The sequence below is a fragment of the Megascapheus bottae genome, chromosome X (assembly GCF_031878675.1).
Source record: "Megascapheus bottae isolate mThoBot1 chromosome X, mThoBot2.hap1, whole genome shotgun sequence".
NCBI classification, from domain to species: Eukaryota; Metazoa; Chordata; class Mammalia; order Rodentia; family Geomyidae; genus Megascapheus; species Megascapheus bottae.
Window position 1 is genome coordinate 80593589 of NC_143547.1, and position 24036 is coordinate 80617624.

Below are 24036 nucleotides of genomic sequence, written 5' to 3' on the forward strand. Positions count from 1 at the left end.
GAGCAATCAGTACCCCAGCTGATCATGTCAACCTAATTCCCAGCCCTGGTGTTGTGTAAGCTGAAAAATAAGTAGAGTGGGGTCAAGAGAAAGTATCTGCTTATTCATGCATGTGATCTTGATTTTTTTTCCTGAAGGCTCACTCTTTTCCATACTCTCACCTACCATGACACAGTGCTCTCTCTCAAAAGAGCAGCATAGGCAGGGAGTTTGGCCTAGTGGTAGAGTGCTTGCCTAGCATGCATGAAGGCCTGGGTTCCATTCCTCAATACCACATACATAGAAAAAAGCCAGGAATTGTGTTGTGGCTGAAGTGGTAGAGCTCTAGCCTTGAGAAAGCCCAAGGACAGTGCCCAGGCTCTGAGCTCAAGCCTAGGAGTGGCAAAAAAAACCCCCAACAGCATAGTTCTTCCCTTAGCATCCTCACAGGGTTACAATTGTAGGAGTAGGAGTAGGCAGCTCACAGCCACACGATACACCATTTTGTGATCATGGCCTAGAAGAGACATTCTATTCCACCTGTCCTAAGCAATCCTCACGCCATTTGGCAACTTTATTTCCTTCTAGACCCTTTCCACGTTGCCCACTTCTGTGTGTAAATAAGCCCTCATCTCCCACGGCCAACTGTCTGTTTACAAAAGCCATTGCAGTCACCGGAAGGGGAGCCTGTATAGCGGGGCTTCGATACCCCTCGTGCAGTGCGCAGCTGTGGAGAGCTACTGTACCCCCTGGCGAATCCTGGCGTGGTTTTGGCGCATCCGTGGATACCTGTCAGCTTTGCCAGACTTGCAGAAACGGTATTGCAATATGCCTACTATGTCTCCAACCAGGCCCACCAGGGGAGCCTACGTGAAGATGATAGCCAGGCCTGAGCTAGGCCCGGCCATGACTTCAGCCATTACCATACGGGAACTCTATGAGAAGGAAATTTTGGCTGAGCCCGAGCCAGGTGGAGCCGAGAGCCGGCACTTTCGAGAAGGAGCGCTGGCCTTCAAGGATTACATGAGGCTCATAGCTGACCTGGACGACGACGGGGCCGGGAACCACGAAGACATGGGGAACGACGATGGCGACAGTGGCAGCTCCAGCTCCTGTGAGGGCGCTTGTGAGCACCAGATGCCCCCACTGCAACAGGCCCCTGAGCCGGAGGAGGCAGCCGCCACGACTCCGCAGCCCCGGCGCAGACGAATCCGCAAGTTCTTGTCTTGGCAGGTGGAGGAAATGGAAAACGTTTTCCAAGAAATTCAGTATCCGGATGCCCCCATGAGGTCAGTGGTTGCTCTGGGTGATACCCGACCTCTATTGCTTTGGGTTCATTTCCAGGGTCATTTTCCATCTTGTCAGCTCTTTACGCCCAACCCACTGGGGCTTTTGCCTTCTGTGGCACTGGAGCCGGGAGGAATGCCTTGGGGTGGCACAAGACTCCGTGCATGCAGTGTAGACTGGAAACAGGTCTAGGAACTGACTAGCAGCCATTGCTTTTGGTTTCTTACACTGAATGGTATTTATTTTCTAAACAACTTTTTTTTTTTGACAAGTCCTGGGCTTGAGCTCAGGGCCTGAGCACTGTCCTTGGATTCTTTTTCTCAAGGCTAGAGCTCTACCACTTGAGTCTCAGCATCACTTCTGGCTTTTTTCTATGTATGTGACACCAAGGAATTGAACCCGGGTCGTTGTGCAAGCTAGGCAAGCACTCTACCACTAGGCCAAACTCAAGGCCTCCCTAAACAAACTTTCTAATGCACAGATAACCAGTACAAACTTGTTTCACCTAGTGGGTCAGCTTTCCAGAAGTCTGCCATCTTCCCAATCTCAAACTTTATATGCATTAAATACCCCCCCCACACACATACTTTTGACTCTCATCCAGTCCCTGACAACCACCTATTGGTTCTTCATCTGTTCTGCATCATGGCCATTCGTGCATCTTTCCTGGGAAATATCTCACCTCTGTCTATTTTAAAAATGCGGTTGTACAGAGGCTGGGAGTTTGGCCTAGTGGTAGAGTGCTTGCCTAGCATGCACAAAGACCGGGGTTTGATTCCTTGGTACCACACATACATAGCAAAAAAGCTGCAAATGGTGCTGAGGCTCAAGTGGTAGAGTACTAGCCTTGAGAAAGTCCAAGGACAGTGCTCAGGCCCTGAGCTCAAGCCCAGGACTGGCAAAAAAATGCGGTTGTATGCTTATTTTGCAACAATATATCTGTCATATAACTTCTAATTTCATTCATTTATTTAACCTTATCCAGGGCTTTAACTCAATGCCTCACTCACTTGCTCAGATTTTTAATTCATAGCTCCCCCCTTGAACCACTTTCCCAGCCCAACTTTTTACTAGTTAATTGGACCTACAGTCTCTTAGACTCTTCTTCTTGGGCTTCTTTGAAACTGTATCCCTTCAGGTCTCAGCTTCATGACTAGCTAGGATGACAAACATGAAGCAGCAATGCCTGGGTGATTTCAAGGATTTGTACTCATTGTGTGCTTACTTGGTCACTCTCTTGATTGAGATCTTTGGTGCACACAAGTTTTCACTTTTGATGTAGTTGAACTTTACTTTCATCAACTGCACGACTGTCCTATTTTGTACATAAAGATTTGTTAGAATGTTTAAGAGAATGACCTCCTGTCATCATGGCAGTCCTGTATCATTCATATGTGTAAATTGCTTTGCCTCAGAACTTTATACTTATTATTATTTTGAAGGCACATTTGATGCATAGGATGGGCAGACTAGATATCATTTCATCAGTAACAGGGACCAAGAACATTTGTAGTTTTTTCTTCACAGGAAACAACTTGCAAGAGATATAGATGTGCCTGATGCCAGAGTGAAGGTCAGTAAACCAGAAACAAGCATTTTGAAGTCATTTGATGAAATACTTGATTCAGGATGAGGACAAATGTGCCCTTGGCAATTCTATGTCGGTGTGATTTTATTGTTTTCTATTGACACACACACACATTGAATCTTGGAATGTCTCAGATGGAAAAAAAAAGTACAACCAAACTCCAGTTTTATCATTGTTTCCCAACTACAGGCCATTGTGATTGCCTAATGAAAAAAAAAAACGATAAGAGAAAAAAAAAGAATCCCAAAATGTAGAAGGGAAGAGCAAAATACTTGCAAGAGCAGGTGGGATGACTGTGTGGGGGGTACAAGAGGAAGGGAAAGGCATACTAGCAGGGCCTACCAGATATGGTGGGGTTATGAAACTGATGTTGGTGGCAGTAACTTCTCCTTGGCCTCCTATGCCCTCTGGCTCACTTTGGTCCCTGGAGGAGGCCATGCAGTGGTACGTTCTACACATGCATATGAATCTGGCCACATTGTGTCTTTTCTACCTCCACCATATCCTAGCACTGCTTGGCTTCTTTCTGCTCCTCAAGCCAAAGGCAGGATGCCCAATAGACACCACTGTCGCATTCATGGGATTTTCAGGCTTCTCTCACATGAAATAGTAGAATAAAAAACCCATGAATAAATAAAAAGTAAATAATTCATACATTTCTATATAAATGTAAATAACATAAAGATAATTTAATCTTACATGTTATTGTCTGGGACAGATAGGTGATTAGTATTGTTCCCTCACTGCAAATTCTTGTGAAGAAATTATTCTTGCTGTTTCCATGGATAATGCTCAGAAACTCTTAACAAGTATATATCTGTTTTGCACTGTTTTAGTGTGTTAGTTCAAATATGTCTCAGAAGTCTGAAAACTAGCAGTGAAGACTACATTTGGAAAGCACAGCTTACCAATCACTGCTTTTCAGATTCTAAAGTGATGGAGAGGAGTGAGTGAACTTTGGATTATAAAACTTCAGTTTTGATTGTTTAAAAATGATACTTCAAATGAAAATGATCAAAGTAAATTTCGGTCTAGTGACATTAATTTGTACTTCATGGCTGATTTTACAGCTTCATGTTGAAGTATCAATATATTGCAAAAGTTTTACGTAAAGTTACAGCATATCTAAATTTGTGAGAGAATTTGTTCACTTCCATTACTCAGTTTATGTGCTCAAGATCTTGGCCCACAGTAGGTGCCAAAGTAGGTCACTATATGTGACTTGAAGGAAGGTTGTGTGGTTTCTTACAGTTTGTGTTGTTGTTTGTGGTGTTCAGGATAAACACTTAAAGCCTCCCATATTCTAGCCATGTGTCCCACCACTGACCGACTTTCGTACCCTCATAAAGAATTGAAGCAATGACAAAATAATTGCCCTGTACACATTCAAACATCAGGGACATAAAGTTGCATGATGTGTTTTTTTCCCACTATTATATTTACTGTTCATTATAGTAAATCAATGATTTTTCACTCTGATTTCAGGTTTGGTTTCAGAATAGGAGAGCCAAACATAGGAAAATTATGAAGAGAATAATGAGTAGATGTCATGAGACTGATGACTGAGACATCATCTTCCCTGTGTGGTTGGAAGGGTTCTAAAGTAACTTCCTCCTCCAGGAACCAGAGGCAGATCATTTCTTTTAGTGCCTCTACATTTGGGTCGCCCATGCTGCCACTGCAACCATTATATCATCTCCACTCATATTAGCAATAAAGAGGTGCACCCTCCACATTTGTGTGTATATCTCTTCTTGGGTTAGTGTAAACTGCTCTGGAAGGGCCATTTAAGCCCAGTGTTAAAGAGGTCTCCAGAGTTCCTATCAACAGGCCCTGCACACCACAGAAGTTTCCAAAGTGCCATGGTGCTTTACATTGATCCACACATTCTTCTCTCTCCACCATGATTCCATCTTTACTCCTAGACTGCTGTCTTTGGACTAGAAATGCATTTTCACACAGGGATGCCCCGTTCCCTTCCCAGCTTGGACTCAGAGACACTGCCTAACATGCTGCCAATAGGGTTCATGGAATGAAGAAGCTGACTGTCACCTAGGTGCTCTAAATTCTATTCCCTTCTGAAACTCTGTTCCTTTCTGCCTTTTCAGGAGTACACAGGGCACCAAAATAATTCAATATGGTGAAATTGGAATGCCTGTGTCAGGAGTGATTTTTTTTTTCTTTTATCAAGAGGACAGAGGGGATAGAGGGGAACATTTTCACATGGAGGCACAGAAACTACAGGGGCTCCTGATAGGAGCAACAGGGGGTGCCCTGTTTTCACCATGGGTTGGAATGTCCATTTTCCTCTTTGTCATGCAAGTGAACTCCAGGAAAGGCAGAGCCCCTATATGCCGAGGCAGTTCTTTTGGAAGAGTGGTGGCTGTACTTGGAAAAGAAAGTGTCCGGCAACGGAACCCAAAGGGCGGTCAAACCAGGCCACAGGCTCTACCAGTGAAGGACAGCTATCTTCAGCCATGCCAGGGGGCCTTGCTGAAGGGCAGGTGCTGACCTGTCGCCCCGAAGACCTTAGTGTGTATATCAGGCTCTCAAAGTGACAGGAAGGAAGCAATTGAAGGCAGCATGGTTGAATAGAAACTGAGGGGTAGGGAATCTAGTGAGTTTTTTTCTTTAAACATAGAAAGTAGAATACCAGATTTTTTTTGCCAGTTCTATGGCTTGAACTCAGGGCTTGGGCACTGTCACTGAGCTTCTTTTGCTCAAGACTACCACTCTACCACTTGAGTCACAGCTACAGGTCTGGATTTTTCTGTTTATGTGGTACCGAGGAACTGAACCCAGAGCTTCATGCATGTTAGGCAAGCAGTCTACCACTAAGCCACATTCCCAGCCCAATATCAGATATGGTAAGGCTGCTGGTACTTGGCATGGAATGGAAAGAGAGATGGAGAACAAGGCTAGGTAACCTCTCCATACACTGGCCTATTCATGGGTTAGAGCTGTGGCAGCAGCAGCCATAGTGGCCTGGGTAGCTGGATTCTTGCCACAGTTTGAAGCATTTATAAGGCTAAGTTTCAACTTGAGTGAGAAATGGCATGTTCTCCCAGGGATAAAAGTGAAATATTCACTCAAGTGCAGTGATAGCCTTTCCACTCCATTCAGGAAGTCCATCCGATTAAAACCAAAGGTAAGATAGATAAACGAGACCTTCTCAAGCAGTGTCTTTCCTATTTCTGGGCAAAATTTCCTGAGATTATAAAAAAAAAGACCAGTGTGGCTTAGAGTCCAGGGCCTTGTCACTGCCAGGTAAGCCAGGTGACAGGACTAGGTTACACAACCAGAAATAAGCTGTGGGAGGTAAAAAGGCAATGCCCTTTGCTGGGAGATGGGAGCTATTTGTGCAGGTTTCTGCCTCTTACAAACAAGTCCTTAAGGATGCCTTCATGCTGTCTGGGGAATTGCAACTTCTGAAATGTGAATCGCCTGTTTGCTCTAACTCTAAACATGCCAGTTTCCCCATCCCCAAAAGGTGGTGTAACATACTTTGGAAAATGAGATTTTAATGACCTGAACAACCTTCAAACCCTAAACAAACATCATTACCCCAAACGAACACTTTCCAATTACATGAGACGGCTTCCTTCTTCAACACAGAGACACCTATTAGGACTATTTTTATCACCCAAGTGTTTCCTTTGAAACACAATCTTCTTTCTTGTTTCATTTCTTGTAATGTTTAGACATTGAACAGGTGAGGGAACTAGGACAGGTGCACAACTGTGTTGACAAGTTGTTAGCTTTGAGAACAAACAGGGAAATAAGATGTTTTTACATTCATAAATCAATAGTTTAATTTCTAAATGTGTTTGTATCATGAGACCAGAATAGCAGGATAGGCAATTTTGTACTCCTCAGAAATCACCACTCAGGCCAAGTGATTTTTTTAATAGTAGAAAGCGTTTTCTCTTCTGACTACTTATGCTTTATGAGGATTTGTGTTTTTTTTCTTTTGTTCAGTCATTTTTTTGTATTTTATTGTCAGGATAATGTATAGAGGGGTTATAGTTACATTCATAAGGTAATGGGAACATTACTTTTCAAACCTTGTCTGTGTTTTTTTTTTGCCAGTCCTGGGGACTGAACTCACGGTCTGAGCATTGTCCTTGGGCTTTTCCTCAAGGTTAGCACTCTATCACTTGAGCCACAGCACCAGTTCTGGCTTTTTTATATATGTGGTACTGAGGAATCAAACCTGGGTCTTTGTGCATGCTAAGCAAGCACTCTACCACTAGGCCAAACTCCCAGCCCCCTCAAGTGATTTTTTTTATGGCAATCTGCAATCTCAAAAATATGAAAACCCACTCTCCCACCCTCCCCCCAGGTGACAGACCCCTGAGTTCTTCCAGCACGCCACACCTGACTAAGCAGGGGATTTGCTCCTCCAACCAGGCCCATGTAATAAAATTCATGCTGAGACAACATGGTGAGGCAACAGACTTGCAAGCAGATACCTCCAGCCACCTTTGACCCTAACTCCACTTAGGATCATATATAAAGCCCCTTCACCACTGCCTCCATCATGCCTCACGTTTCCTGTCCCTCCTGAGGTCACTATGATGTCCCCATCCAACTTTACATTGAAGTTGAGGAAAATGCTCACATTTAATGCCTTCATGATTCCGTTTCCTAAAAGATGGTGCCAAAGCCCGGGAAAGAGTTCCTCAGAGAACTCTCGTCCTTGTAGGGAACAATGTCTACCTTTTCCCACTCTCTTTGACTTATCTCTTTTTCCTTCCTCACCAGCATCTGGCTTTCTGAGAGCCAGTGGGTCCCTTCTGCTTACGATGTATGGCTTGATGGTGGCCCAAAGGCAGTCTGGTGCCCTTGGCTCTTGCTGCCTCACTGTTACATATGGGAGACTAGTATGGGAGACTAGGACTTGACTTAGACCTATGTTGACTTGACTTGTAAACTCAGGTGTAAGACCACTGGGAACTTCTTTCTTTTTGACTATACTCTTCTCCAGACCTCCAGATCACAGGCCATTCACCATTCGATCGGCCATACATACCATCAGTTATTTCTTCTTTGGGAATTGTGAGGTAAGGATACAATTTCCTCTTGAAGGGCCCTTGATAGTGAAACACGTACTGGTCCTGGCAAACCTCTACTGGCCGATCAGGTTTTGTGGAACCCCACAGCCACCTAATAGACAATTTCACTCACCTTCAATCAATGCATATTTGGGAGTGCCTCAATACGAGTTCTTGGTTCTATCGTCTTTCTCATGATCACCCAGGAACTTGGCTTTCAGCACTTTGTCTTGTGCCATTGAGAGTGAAACCCATGGTGGTTGCCAGGGGACCCCTTAAGTTTCCCTCTTGAAGACTAGCTGTTCTGGGCTTTAAACCAGATCTAAAAAAAAATCAAAGAAACTTGTCTGCTTAGAAATTTGCCCTCATTATCATCCCAGTCACTGGCCTAAATAGGGCAATTTTGAAGCCATAATATCACAAGATATGAATAACTTTCCACAATGGAATGGACCATGATTGATCAGTGATTCCTTAAGCCAAAGCCACTTTTCTTTCCTTGCTCCTGTCACTACATTCTTCCTCTCTGCATTCCAGATTCTCTTAGCTGAAACTGCCCGCTCTAAACACAATCCCTCTGTCAACTGTTACCCCTATGTCTGCCAGGCTTGTGCAGCTGACACCGGGTGGTAATGGGCATAAGCCTCCATCCCAGCAAGCCATTCTGGAAAGGTAAAGCAACTTTCTTTTCTTGCAAATATAGTCATAGCAGCAAGCTAACAGCCAGGCTTAAACTCCCAAAGCTAGAATAGGACCCCCAAACTTCCCAATACAAACTACTTAATGTGGCCTTTAACATCAGAATGAAGGGGGAATAAAGGAAAGAAGAGAGATATTCTAAAGCCAGATATCAACTCCTAGCTACTGCCATGCAACCTACAAATGGGCCATTCTAAGCCAGAATACTGCCAAAACAGGCCTCTGGCTGGATCATCTGTTAATCTATCACTAACAGTGGTTGGCCAGCAGACACACTGGACCTAGTCCCTCTCTTGAATGACCCAGTTCTCTTCTCACTCCCCCCAAATCTCATAATGGAGGCAGTTAGATTGCATACCCCAAATAAACCCATTCTCTTTCTCTTTAGGACTCAGACAATAATCTATTCCTTTTCCCTTTTCTTAGTCTGCTCACATCAGGATCTGGATTCTGTTTTTTTCCCTGTGGGTCATGGGGCTTGAACTCTGGGCCTGGACCCTTTAGCTCAAGGCTACCACCCTACCCCTTGAGCCACAGTGCCACTTCCAGTTTTCTGGTTACTTGGAGATAAGAGTGTCATGGACTTTCATGCCCAGACTGGCTTTGAACTGTGATCCTCAGATCTCAGCCTCCTGAGTAGCTAGGATTACAGGTGTGAGCCACTGGTGGAGTGCCTGACAAGGATCTGGATTCTTAATTTCTCCCTTAAGGCAAAGCTCCTCTAGGAGGCTGCAAAAGGCCACCTGGAGGAACCCCTCTCCTCCCTATTGCAGCTGTCCAAATGCTCAGGCATTCCTTTTTTCTTTCTTCCTTCTCCTCCTCCCTCCCTCCCTCCCTCCCTCCCTCCCTCCCTCCCTCCCTCCCTCCCTCCCTCCCTCCCTCCCTCTCTCCCTCCCTCCCTCCCTCCCTCCCTCTCTCCCTCCCTCCCTCCTTCCCTCTCTGTCTTTCTCTGTCTTTCTCTCTCTCTCTCTCTCTCTCTCTCTCTCTCTCTCTCTCTCTCTCTCTCTCTCTCTCTCTCTCTCTCTCTCTCTCTCTCTCGACAGTCCTGGACCTTGAACTTCCAGCCCCTCATTCACTCTCTTTCCTTCCTTCCTTCCTTCCTTCCTTCCTTCCTTCCTTCCTTCCTTCCTTCCTTCCTTCCACTGAAGGTCTGGGCACTATGTCTTAGATTCTTTTGCTCAAAGCTAGCACTCTACCACTTGAGCAACAGCACCACTTCCAGCTTTTTTTTTTTTGTAAATGTGGTACTGAGGAATTGAACCCAGGGCTTCATGCATGCTAGGCTAGCACTTTACCACTATTCCTAGCCCCTCAGGCATTCCCTTTCTAAGCCTTTCTTTCTGTTCCTTTATTCTGCGAAGTAAATGTATTGTGGTCTAAAAATGGGTAGAAAACAGTTTAGGACAGCTCTCCCTTAAAATACATGGTTAGCAAAAGGAATTTTGTGAAGTCTATAGAATTAAATCAACTCCTAGCAAAGTCAGGACCCTTTGCAAGCCAAAATACCCCTCATTTGGTATAAGAAGGGTGTTGTTAGACTCTTCTATGGAAAATAATTTAGGAAAGTTGCCTCCTTCTTCCCTTCACAATATAATTTGGGCACCTCCTCCAATTCTATCAGCCGGCCCTGGAGACTGATACCCACTTAGTGAGAATGCAGAGGTCAGTTCGTAAGATAATGTGCTTTGTTAGTCGAACCTTTCTAAATATGTACTGATTTTGGTAATCTATGTTTGTTTAACTGTGGAGATTCTATTAAATTCTGTTTGTTGTTGACAAAAAGTTTTGTGTTTTGTTTTATATTTTGTGTTGTTTTATCTTTGTGTAGTATTGACCATGTGGTTTTATCATGCAGTGGGAAAGAATGTCTTTCCACTGGAATTCCAGAAAACTTGCTGTCAATTTTCATTTAAACAATCTGAGTGTGCCTTAAGACAGTTGTACACATGTTTGTGTGCATATGTGAAAATGTTCAAAATGATATTTTAATACATAAAACTGTCATCATAGTGGTAAAAAGGTAGACTTTTCTACCAAGCTAAAGTGCTTCTATCTTGTATAGTAATATTCTGATATTTCTATTTTCTCAAATTATTTGCTTTTTGACTTCAATTATAGCTATTATCTGTGTTGCTTTGACCAGCAGCCAAGTAAGGGAGATAAATCCTTAATAGTCCCCCTTCTAAACTTGGTAATCAACTGTACTTCGAATGTGAGCCGATCTCCTTGACGAGGAGGGACAGTTTAGACTGGGATAAAAACCTAGCAAACTGATCTGCCCAGGGCCTGCGTCCTTTTGCACAAAACCGCCTTTATGAATTCTTCTGTATCTCTTGTGGTCTATTCATTTCTAACACCATTGTGCACATGTAACAATGGTAACCAAAGTTAAGTGGCTCAGTGGGCCAAAAGAAAAACTGGGCAGTTTTAAACTCAAACTGCCAAGACGTTTTATAAGAAAAAGTTTTATTGGCTGGGAGTTTGGCCTAGTGGTTAAAGTGCTTGCCTAGCATGCATGAAGACCCGGGTTCGATTCCTAGGTACCACATACATAGAAAAAAGCCGGAAGTGGTGCTGAGGCTCAAGTGGTAGAGCTCTAGCCTTGAGAAAGTCCAAGGACAGTGCTCAGGCCCTGAGCACTGGCAAAAAAAAAAAAAAAGAAAAAGTTTTATTAAGAAAAAAAAAACGATGTTATTTGAGTTCAAAGTTTTTAAAGAGTTAATTAAAAATAAAATTTAAAGAAGAAACCAGTAAGGAGGTAAGGAAATGTAAAGAAAGCGAGAAGTTAGTAAAGAAAGTTTTGGGAAAGGAATTGAGGAAATAAATGATTTCCTTTGGGTAAGGAAAGATTTGGGAAGCATGAATTGTCTTAAGAGTCTGTTCCAAAATGGAAAAAGGAAGAAATTAAGACAAAGCATGGAACATTCAAATAAGTGGGAGATCGTATGAGTGTATCTTGAATTTTGTAAGATAGAGCTTATTAATAAAGTTAGTGAAGTTCGTATGTAATTAATTTGGATAGTATGTAAAAAAATCTAAAATTTTTTCTTAAGATCAAGATTAGTACACTAGTGTAAAACCAACATCCCATTCTTTATGTCCATCTAGGAAAGTAATTAAGTGTTTACGTCAAAGTCCTTCAAATGGTAAGATTTTAAACAATTATGTAAACTAAAATACTATACTTCACTTTTAATATTTCTCCTTCCCAAGTATCTATGCCACCTTGAGTACAGAGCTACAAGGCCATCAAACAGGTCTGTGTTTCTGCATTCCTCATTATAAGCAAAAAGGCTTAGTAACATCCATAATGGTTTCAATCTTAATTAATATCCTAGTGCTATATACAATTTAATATAACTACCTGGTTTAGTCAGTTGCTGTTTCAAAACTCATCATGACTATTATTAAGTTTTGCTGTTACAGATTTAATTCTCTGCGGGATTTACAGTCAGATCCACCGAGGGATAAATAACTCTTACAAATGTTTATTGGTCAAGCTTAACTTTCATTGTTAATAAGTTCAAGGTAAGCTCTGCTTAAAAACTATTTCTGTTGACCTCCTTGTTGCTTAAATTGTAAATGAAAGGGTCTCACCCAAACTGTCAGTCACTTCTCTCCAATGTGATTTCTGACAACCGGGACTCCCCATCCCAGCAACAAGCAAACACACCAACTGGGACATTATGGCAGCAAGAAGAGCTCTACCAGACCTACTGGGACAAAATTCAACCTGGTGATGAGGGATCATCCACAGGCAGTTGAGAAGAACTGCTCAGATAAGAGGAGATGGTGTCAGATCCTAAATACAGTCACCGTGCTTGTCCTTTCGAAAGTAACTGAAGCTGGGAGATCCAAAGAAAACAGTTCATAAGCATGCTTATATAATGCCCATACCTGTATACCTTCTAACTGTACATGAACTTATATCCTTACCTTTCTGATACCTGTTACTTCAATTTATTTATTTAGCCAGTCCTGGGCCTTGAACTCCAGGCCTGAGCACTGTCCTTGGGCTTTGTCAAGGCTAGAGCTCTACTACTTGAGCCACAGAACCATTTCCAGCTTTTTTCTATGTATGTGACACTGAGGAATCAAATCCGGGTCTTCATGCATGCTAGGCAAGCACTCTACCACTAGGCCCTGTTACTATTATTTATAGTGAATCTTGGAGTCAGGATAGTTTGCCTTGGCATTTTCCTGGATCTCACACGCATACTCAGCAGACATCTATAGCTTACAGGAACCTGTAACTGATTACTCCTCCATTTTAACCTTTTTTGAAAGTGTCTCTTTAACAAGATAACTGCCCTCACCCAGGCAACCACACAACAGCAAGTCAAGGCCATCCTACTACTGCAGGCATTGACACCACACTGACAAACCCAGATTCTGAAAATCCCAGCTCTAGTGACCCCTTGACATTCCTATATCAGCAGAAAGTAGCTGATAAGAAAGCACCACAATTCCCCTCAACCTTTTATTTCCCTTCAGTGTCCCAAGTGATAGGAATCTGAAACCTCAAAATGTAAAAACCCCACTCTCTCCACGGGTGACAGACACCGCCCCAAAAGATAGCTTCATGCCTGTAACGCAAGGATGGAGAGCTGTGTGTGTGCAAGTCAAACTCACCCGACATATCTCATACCACAATGCTAAGTCCATACAGTCTTGATTTGAACACTCTGCAATGGATCTTTCCCACTACAGGAGAAAACACATGGAAGGGAATTAGACTATCAGATTGTGAGTGCTTACTTGACCCTCTCTGGCAGTGAGTGGTCTTCCAGAAGGACCCATAATCTGTCCCTAATCCCTTTGTTCAGGCACATTTGTGCAATATAATGCATACAGAGGTCAAGTGTATAGGACACATTAAAGCCCTCAGATAGGGCTGCATCAGATTAATATCATGTGACCAGTTCAGGTGAACATGGGTTCCTTACAAGTTTGGATATATTTGATTCTACATATGACAGGTAGAACAGGGACCAGGAAACAACTAGCTCATATGCTTGTGGAAATTCAGTAGTGTGGACAGTTTCCAGTTGCCAGTGTCCATTAAGCCCACAATGGAACTTAGAAATACCAGTGTTTGTGCACAGCTCCTGCCATGGTACAACAGCCCCCTGGACAGGACTCACAGAATACAGCTGGGTAGATTTATGAGAGCCCCAAGGCACCATTGCACATGCCTCTGCCTGCCAGGATGAAGTTCCGAGCAGGGTCTAAGGTTCCAGCCCTTTATTGGAATAGATTTGCTCCTGGGAACAGTAGAGCATACAAGGCAAGCAAAGTCTTAGGAGAATCCATGTAGGATGAATGGTGCTGATCTTGTAATAGTGCAAGAACCAATTCAGAAAATGCTGGAGCAGAAGAGAAATCACAATATATTTAGCCACTATCTTACTTGTTCTTATAGTACACATTCCAAGTCAATTTATTCTTGATGCATCGCTAGAAGATTAGAACTAACATTTTTTCATATATTTTTTTCATATATTTTTATTGTAATTAATAGAAGGATTACATTATATTCACCAGATAGAAGGTGCATTACTTCACATACATTGATACCCTTGCTCATGTTAGAATGAACATTTTAATGAAAAATATTTAATGAAAAATGATCTGACCATGCGTACAAATAAGTTTCACCTTCACCTTTGTTAGATGTCAGAAGATATATTTTAGAAAATCAAGATATTCTATTATAAAATGAGGGTTTTTTTCCTCCTTGGAAGAACTATGTACCTCTGACTGGAAGCTCACTAGATGCTGTGTGAAGTGTTATGCTGTATGTTCTCCTTCATCCCTTCTTACAGCCAGGGAGAGCAATTTAGTGTCCTATCAAGCGATATACTGGAATGAATCTAATTCTCATCTCTATACTAATACCTTTCTTCCTGATTGTTACTGCCGCCAGACACAGAATATATTAAAACTATTCCACACAACTTTAGAAGGGATTAGTCTCAACCGCAGGGTAAGCTCTCTTTCCCTGTTAATAATGTGCTACGCATTGGTTTAGGGAAAGTCAGCCAGCAACCATTGAGTCCAGGACCTTCTCACAGGAACACAAGCACACATAGAACCTGCCCTCACACACCCACACTTGAAGGTTTCAGGAAGAGTATCATTGTCTGAATCCTGCTTCACTAATTGGGAATGCATAGCTGATCTGGGAAGGATTTTATAGTGGAAATAATACACACGCATCACTCCTGGGGGTATGGTGAGGATTAAGTGAGGTGCCATTTACAAACCTTCACAAGTGACTTTAGCATGCAGCCTCACCTTTCCTTCCTTTTGTTCACAAAGGCCTAAGAGTGGAGAGCTGATGTGAGGAACACAAAATGATTCTTGTGGGAACAACATAGATCATGTGGATTTCGAATCAAAAGGGGCTCAGGTGAATAAGCTTCCGATGGCGTCTACCTGTCTGAAGCCTGGCATGAAGTGGGCCAGGAAAATGTTTTCCTCAGTGGACAAATTTCCTTTCTTGGCACAACGTGCTCTTTTCGTAGTGTGAAATAAATGATAATGTCCTACCAAGTGTACAATGATTTAGTACCTGGTCTGGTTCCAACACAAGGAAGAAGCTTTGAACCATTCAACGTTCCCATCACTGCATATAATAACGAAGTGTAAGCAGGGAGACAGGAGGCTCCTGCAGCTTCCCAGTTGACACTATGTTGTTAGGAAAATGAAAGAATCAGAGATGGGATTTTCAGACCCAGTGAGGAGGATTAGCTGAGAAGTCAGGAATGGGCAGCAGAATAATAAACAAACAAACAAACAAAAACATGCCACAGTCTGTATGCCATTGACCCTTTCATGAAAACCCTACCACATGCATGTTATTATGCATGCATGTTATTATGCACCTGATCTTAAGGTTTGCAAACCAACAGTCAGATACGTTCATCCAGCATAGAGGAAGTTCAGGATCGGATCAATTTCCACTGGTGCCAGATCTTTCCTGTTCCTCATAACATGAGCATTTTCGTTTTCTTTTTTCTCTTTTGTTCTTTTTCTACTTCTACATTCTTTCTTGCCAAGAGTCAGATTCTTTCTATATGTTACCCAAAGAGTATCAAGCCAAGCATCAGTGGCACATGCTTGTAATCCTAGTAGTCAAGAGGCTGAGACTTCAGGATTGCTGCTCTGTGATCAAACTTGCCAGAGAAGTCTGAGATTCTTACTTTTCTTGGCCAGTCCTGGGGCTTGAACTCAGGGCCTGAGCACTCTCCTTGGGCTTCTCAAGACTAGAACTCTACCACTTGAGCCACAGCACCACTTCTGGCTTTTCTATGTATGTGGTACTGAGGAATTGAACCTGGGTCTTTATGCATGCTAGGCAAGCACTCTACCACTAGGCCAAACTCCCAGCCCTGAGATTGTTACTTCTAACAAACACTAGTCACTGCTACTGCTCTGATGCTTTTTAGATGAATATATGATCCATGGTGTATCTTTGTGCTATAGGAAGACTTTCCTAAACCAGATTGGTATTAGAAACATAGAGAGTAATAGTCCTTTTGGATTAAGACGATATTTGGTTATATAGAGTCAAAAAGCAAGGATGGCAAAGCAAGGAGAGTGGAACAGATACAAACACACAAATTGAAAAACATAAGGATCATGATTAGGAAGGGGGAAAAGGAGTACCATAAACGAAATAAGAACTCAAAAACCGACAATTACAGAAACAAATGATGTTCAGTTTGTCGAGTTAGCTGGTATGAATTTAGGTAGTGAGGAAAAATTAGGGATGGAGGAGCAGGGATAGAAGAGAGCATAAACAAGAGGATAGTTCCCCTTGTAGATAGAAGGGGACACAAGTGGAAAGGAGTTATATGAAGAGGTTGAGACTCTCGGTCAAAAGAGAATATTAAAAGGCAGGTAGGTGGATTACATATATAATGACTTCAGAGAAAATGAAGGGAGAAGCAAGCATAAAATGAAATGAGTGATGGGTCTGTCCTAAGATGTATGTTAAAAGGTGCATGTGCATCTGTTTGCGTTTACTTTTACTGTATGGTTTTTCTGGAAGTGTTATTTTCTCCAGTTCATATATAACCACTGGTGGATCACGCCTGAAATCCTACCTACTCAGGAAGAGGAGAGCTAAGGAGCTCAGTTCAAAGTCAACCTTAGTGAGAAAGTCCAAGAAACTCTTATCTCCAAATAACCACCAGAAAACCAGAAGTGGTGCTGTGGCTCACAGTGGTAGAATGCTAACCTTCAGCAAACAAAACAAAACACCTCACAAAACACCCCAGGGGCAGCACCTGGGCCAAGTTCAAGCCCCAGAACTGAAAAAAAAAACCCAAAAACAAAAACCCTAATTATTCCCTATAATATACCTGCATAAAAGAAGACAGGATTTTTTGTTAACACTTTGTGTGTGTGTGTGTGTGTGTGTGTGTGTGTGTGTGCAGAACTAGAAACTGAACCTAGCCAAGTGCTGTAATTACATGAATTATGTCCCATACCAAAAGTTGGTATTTTAAATATTTTTAAAATTGCAATAGCTAGTATTAAATTTAACATTACTGGTTTGCTTCGAAAATGTGCTGTCATCACTGCTGGATTTATCTGAATGTGTATGGTAAGACAAACAAATGTCTGAGTAACTAATATGGAGGGTGAGAGTGGGAATGTTGCCAGTTGACAAAGTTATCAAAGAAAAGGATTATTCCATACACACACACTAACCAGGCCATTTGTCTTTCCTGTGATTCATCTTGAGTATCCTCACCCCTTCTCCATTTGCCCTGTACCATTTGCATACTTACCATCAGTTTTATAGGTCTAAATTGCACATTGAAACAAACTATTAAGATGCACATAAGCATCTAAATCCTGTATCTTTTCCTTACAAGAAAAAACCCAAACCAAAAACTACCAAAAAAATCCTGTATATTTTCCTTTTCAAACACTATCTGAACTGTGGAGCTTTGAAAAAAATACCATTACATATAGTCTTGAGAGAAACTGTAATCATTTGTATACTTATTTTTCTTTGAAAAACTGAGGATGACTTAATTGAACATAATTTACAAAATAATGCAGTCCAAATTCGACTATTGTTTTAATCATCACTCTTGTTGATTGTGTGACCTCAAACAAGTTGGAAACCTCAAGGAATCTTAGATTTTTTTTAAATCAATTTTTGAATCTGTAAAACAAAATAGCAAAAATCAAGCAATTTCTTCAAAGTGTATTTCCCTGTTTTGAACAAGGTGTTTCAGATGTCCATTCATACAATAAAAATATGTAACATCTATGAATTGATATCATGTTTGATCTTTTTTCCACCTTTTGAAATTAGCATGTAGTAATTGTACATTGGTGTATCATTGAGATACTTCAAATATGCATATTAGGCATTTTAATCATAGTTATTCTCACATTAATGTTTTTGGTCCTTTCACTTCCCATTGTTTTTTTTTGCAAATAGTCTTTTTTACAGTCATGTGATTTATTTTTACATCAATGCACTGCAAGCAGGATTTTTTGGTGGGGAGAAGACAGGCCAGCATTTGAACCCAAAGCCCCACCACTAGCTTTTAAGCCATAATCCTTTATGTCAGCTTCCTGAGTAGTAGGATTACAGGCTTAAGACACTGGTCGGGGCCCAGAGTCTGGCCTAGTGGTAGAGTGCTTTCCTAGGGAGACCACATACATAACAAAAAGCCAGAAATGGTGCTGAGGCTCAAGCGGTAGAGCTCTAGCCTTGAGAAAACCCAAGGACAGTGTTCAGGCCCTGAGCTCAAACCCAGGACTGGCAAAAAAAAAAGACTTTGGTGCCTGGCTTGCAAGCAGGATTTTAAAAGAGCAATCATGAAGTGTGTCTAAGAAGCATTTCTCTTCTAAAAGTTTTATAGTTAAAAAGATGGTCCCCAAAAGAAAGGTCAGTCTTTGCTGAACCAGAGACTGTAGTATGTCCAGCTTTAACAGGACACTTGCTGATCATTGGATTAGGCATTCATATTTCAGTCTGTGGAGTGTAAGAATATTTAGCTAAGAGGTCTTAACTCATCAACACTTCCCACAGCTAGGCCTGTCGGCCCTTTCCATGTACCCATGTGCTGAGAAACATAGTTACTATACTTGCCACATACAATGTTTGTGGTTGGGAACAGTCTTTTAACATAACTGATGCCTCTTCATGTTCTCAAATAGTAACAATTGAGCCTGTGACCTAGGGATTGGTTTTCAGTGCCTAAGCCCAACAAAAGATATTCCAGGTTCATATAGGTAAGATCCCGGTCTGAACCGAGAGCCTCCATTCTCTACTCAATGAACGGATTTCACAAAGCCTACTCTCTAAAAATAGTACAATAATACATGAAAAGTTCTGAGATGTTAGAAATTTCTCAAGCAAATATACACTCATTAAGTCCACTTTGTGACACTCTCAAGGTATGTATTCAAGTGTAGGGAATTTGTATCTTTTTTTTTTTGCCTTTTTTTAGGTTAGTGGAATGTTATTCTAGACCGTTCCTGTTTGTACCAATTATGAAAAAAATTCCAGTCTGTAAGCATTTTCCATGTGAACCATGATGATCAAAATATTTTAGTAATCTTTTTAGGATTAAGCTGACATGATCTACTGCAAGAAATTAAAATGTTAGGCTGCCATTTTCTCTATTCCTTATAGCCAGCTGAAAGTTGTATCCTCCCATTAGTCTTGCTGTAACTAAGCACATATTAATTTCTCATAGACTGAGTTCTTTGTGCAAATACATTTTCTCTTATCTTGATGTAGAAACAATTATAAATTCACTCATGAATTTACCTAAAGGCCTGTACCTGGGATTCATATTTTTAATGAATTATCAGTTGAACTCCTCTTTTTTAAGCCATTTATTTATTTATTTATTTTATTGTTGGGGTAATGTATAAAGGTGTTCAACATTGATACCCTTTCCCATGTTTTTTTCTCACTGTCTCTCCCCCACCTCCCTCCCAATTATCTTGTTTTCCCCCTTCCTTTCCCTATTTCAAATCAGTTGAACTCTCTCTTGAGCTAGTTTTTTTTGTTGCATTAATTTGCATACCTCCCAAATCAGATTGATGCCTAACAAGTCTGCCCAAGAGTTTCCCTCAGGGGCCGGGTGTTTGGCCCAGTGCTAAGAGTGTTTGCTGAGCATGCATGAAGACCACGGTTTGATTCCTCCGTACCACATACATAGCAAAAATCTGGAAGTGGTGCTGTGGCTCAAGTGGTAGAGTTCTAGCATTGAGAAAGCCCAAGGAAAGTGCTCAGGCCCTGAGTTCTCTCCCCACGACTGGCAAAAAAAAGTTTCCCCCAAATACCATTGTTCAAGTGAATTCAACTGTGTTCTATCTAACTTAGTACAGGAAACAGGAGTGGAAATGCAGTTGAATTTAGTAAAGGAAATAAGGCATTTCTATATGCTGCAGTTTATTTATCCCATTTCTCATAACACAAAGACCCATGAGATTCAAATTTGTCCCACAAGCATAGTAAATGAACCAAAAACACACAAACTTGAACATCTAGAATAAGGGGTGAATTCTTAAATCTATTGAAAATTGTTTTCAGAGAGAAAAGAGCACATGGTCCATATTTGGAGTTGTTAATGAAGTGAAATATACAAATGCACATATCATGCTCATTTAAAAATGTTTGACATCCCAACAAGCACAGTTGATTTATATCTACTTCTAGGTTTCCTTCAGGAACATTTTTTTTTATTGTGTGTTCAAAATTTAAGGTGGCACGAAGGAGGTATCTAAGACAGGATGTTCCGATGCAACATTTAATTTTCGAGACTTACTAAGAGTTATCAACAGTTTTGTTGTTCTTCTTTTATTCCTGTTTGTCTGGGGAGGTAGGGTGGAATCATTGCCAGCTCTAATTTTAAATATAGAAAAATTTTGTTCTTTATTATCACACTAATATAATCCTAACTGTAATAAAATGATATTAGCAAAAGCAGGAGGACAAGGTTTTCTAACATAAGCTACTTCCATACCGCTGTGTTTACCTTCATGTCCAGTATGTGTCACCCTCACCCTGGGTGATCACTCCGTGGCCTTAGGCCCTCAAGGTAGTTTTCACTAAGGGGAGGAGGGACAGAAAGGAGGCTGGGAGCAAGGCAAACATGATCCAAGGAGCTAAACAGACCACACAGGGTAAAAGCAGCGAGCAGAGGAAGCCCAGGAATGGATGGAGGTCATTAGTGAATAGGAAAATGTGCTCTAGCCCTGCACATGCAAACACTGGAAAGCTCGATAGACTCTGAAATCCACATCCAGAGGCTGGGGCTCCAGATCACCCTGCTGGCCAAGCGCCTCTCCTTCAGGCTCCCCCGGGCTAGCTCGTCCCACTCCCTTTGCATGGGGTTCTCCTCATTGCCACCTCTGCGGCCCACTGGGATCTGGACCTGCTGGGCCCAGGAGGCTGCCTTCCCACAGTGCTCTCAGCTCCTCTCAGCACTATATTTTCTCCCCGGCCTCAGCTCCTCCCCCTCTAGTCACAGTGGGCTTCTCATCTAAAAAAGAGGAGGGAGAGAGAGGGCCTCAGACCTCAGAAGGTGGGGCGATTTAGAGGTGAGAAGGCAAGACCTAGAGGAGACAGCAGGGGGTGGTGAGGGGTGGCAGGGGGCACGGGGCGATGGGGGCAGAGTGCCCCCTCCACTCCACCATCCTCCTGGCTGTGTTTCTAGGAATTCACTCCAAATCAGCTGTGCACCTACCCTGCACCTCTTCCTGCACAACATGGGCTTCCAGGCTCTGGAAGCTGCTGAATGTTCATATTGGGATGCCTTCCCAACAGTGTGCCACCCCAGCTCCGAGCTGCTGCTTCCTTTCTGGCATCTGGTGTCCTCTACGTGGGATCCAGCAGTTCCTGTTACAACCTTGAGGTTCTGTGAGCTGTAACTGTCATGTGTCAAGTAGGCTAGGCCTCATTTATGAGCCCCATCTGCCTCTAAGTCGTGGACACAGAGTAGGGAAGGTGTTTCCCAGAGGTTTCTGGAGGGTGTGTGTGTGTGTGTGTGTGTGTGTGTGTGTGTGTGTGTGTGTGTGTGTGTGTGTGTGTGTGTCTGTGTAAGTGTTATGGATGCTAACAGTTGTAGGTTAGTTGAATACTCTCACTCCTATTTCCACCTTAACCACAACTGAGAAAGTGGATGTCAGAATGACCCAAGTTAACTTTAGACACTGTCAGAGGCCAAAGAACTAGTTTTCACAATACTCCCCTGCCTCCAGAATATCCCTCATTCCACACCTCTGTGCAGGCTAGCTGGCTTATGACACCTTATCCTTAACTCCTCAAGAACTACCAAGGTCTAGATAACACAGAACCCCTAACAGCTCAGGCATGTGGAACAGAATGCAATGAGCCTTGTGATGAGGTCCCTGAGCACCACTCAACCTTCATCCAACCAGCTTCAAATCCATTATGTCCCAAAGTACCTAAACAGGGCAAGTGATGAAGGTAAAATGATGACGTAGCTCACTAGCTGATATAGTTTTTCACTGATAATGAAAGCACAGGATGAACTGTTCTTCACAGGGTCAAGGAAACAGAGGTATTAGAGTCCAGAGCACTTTACGTGCTTATGTAAAAAGCCCAGGAACCCAATTTTTCTGGGCGGAAACTCTAAACACTTGAAGACACTTGTCACATGTCCACTGGCATGTGTCCCATTTGCTTTTTCTTGATGCAGCTAGAGAACATTAAACACATGCTGATTTATGTTGCCTTGGGAAGCCTTTACCTGTAAGTCCTCTATGGAGGTTCAAATGTTATTTGCTCTGACTGAGAAACATGTATAGATCTGCGATACTACTAGGTGTTTTCCTTCCACCTTTTCTTATGCCTCTTGAGAAAGGTGAAAGGACCTTGAGAAAGGGCCCACCCCACCAAGAGGCATTTTTTTCTGTGTTAAGCAGCAATATTTAATAATGTTAAAATATCAGGGGCTGGGAGTTTGGTCTAGTGGTAGAGTGCTTGCCTAGCATGCACAAAGACCTGGGTTCGATTCCTCGGTACCACATACGTAGCAAAAAGCCAGAAATGGTGCTGTGGCTCAAGTGGTAGAGCCTTAGCCCTGAGAAAATCCGGGGATAGTGCTCAGGCCCTGAGCCCAAGCCCAGGACTGGCAAAAAAAATATCAGTGTTGCCAGTCATTGGTGGCTCATTGTTGTAATCCTGGTTACTCAGGAGGCTAAGATATGTCAGGATCATGATTCAGAGCCAATCTTGGGTGGCAAATTTGTGAGACAGTTACTTCCCCTTCATCTCAAAAAGCCATAAATAGGTGTGGCAAAAGTTATAGAGCACTACCCTTTAGAACAAAAGGTTAGGGACAGTACCCAGACCTTGAGTTCATACATTTGTATGTAGGATTTACTATCACTTTAAATAAATTAATCTCATGTGGGCCTCAGTAGATTTGATCTTTGTGAATTACAGCTGTCCAACAATGCCTTTATTCCCTGTTGTCTTAAGCAGGGTGTTGTCTAAGAAGCAGCCACTCTTTGGGTGAAATGTAAGACTAATTTTGCAAACATGACTGCTCAGAAAACTTTCAGTATGCCTTGGTGAAGCTATACTCTATCTGCAAGCCATCACCGAAACTTTGGCTGCTGGTCAGAATTTCACCTTTAGGGGCCTTGCGCTGGTCACAACCACTCCAGATACACTACTCCAGTCTGAAGATTTCAGTTTGGATAGGACTTGAGAAGCTTTTGATGTGTCTGCTCACCTTGATATTTTTATCCTTCAAATGATGTGGGAACAGGACACTTTGGATGTCAACAAAAAGTGTGTGGCCGGTGCAATAGGAAGTCATCATTAGTCTTAATATGAATGTTTTGATTGGTCTTTGTAAAAGAGAAAATTGTTCAGGAAACAAAGGAAAATGAGGCTTTTCAGTAATTCTGCAGTAGGTAATTCTGTAGTAAGTAATTCTGTAGCAGAAGCTGAAAGAGCAGAAAGCCACAGTGAAGAAGGTGAATTTTTTCTAATGAGAAAAGCTATGGTACTGAAGGAAGTGTGCACTTGCTGAATTTGTCTCTTTTGGACCTCCTTCAACATGACTCCACGTACAAATATAATTATGGTAACTAGAAATCAAAGCTGAGCAGATGAAGGCCCATGTTCCTAATTTCTGGTGAATTCTAAATAGGATAGTCTAAATAATAATAATAATAATAATAATAATGATAATAATAATGATAAAAAGATTTCCGCTGCTTTTAAAAAAATCAAGAAAAATATTTTTTTAAATCAGTCATGGGACTTGAACTCTGGGCCTGGGCATTGTGCCTGAGCTATTCAGCTCAAGGCTATTGCCCTACCCTTGAAGCCAAGCCCCATTTCCCATTTTCTAGAGGTTAATTGGAGATAATATCAGGTACTTTTGTGCCAGGGCTAGCTTTGAA

General features: G+C 42.1%; 1 protein-coding gene across 1 annotated transcript; it reads left to right on the forward strand.

Annotated features, from left to right (window-relative positions):
* Positions 1-816: 816 nt before the first annotated feature.
* Positions 817-4530, forward strand: LOC150041434 (uncharacterized). The gene is made up of 3 exons (XM_090327159.1): positions 817-1268; positions 2794-2839; positions 4340-4530. Exons 1-3 carry the CDS (start codon positions 817-819, stop codon positions 4418-4420), a joined length of 579 nt encoding a protein of 192 aa, XP_090183285.1. The 3' UTR covers positions 4421-4530.
* The last annotated feature ends 19506 nt before the right edge of the window (positions 4531-24036 follow it).

Excerpts from the sequence above, each read along its gene's own strand:
- LOC150041434 (XM_090327159.1), top strand. The coding sequence starts at position 817 with ATGTCTCCAACCAGGCCCACCAGGGGAGCCTACGTGAAGATGATAGCC. Across the intron at positions 1,269-2,793 it reads TATCCGGATGCCCCCATGAG|GAAACAACTTGCAAGAGATA; the intron begins GTCAGTGGTTGC and ends TTTTCTTCACAG. Across the intron at positions 2,840-4,339 it reads TGCCTGATGCCAGAGTGAAG|GTTTGGTTTCAGAATAGGAG; the intron begins GTCAGTAAACCA and ends CTCTGATTTCAG.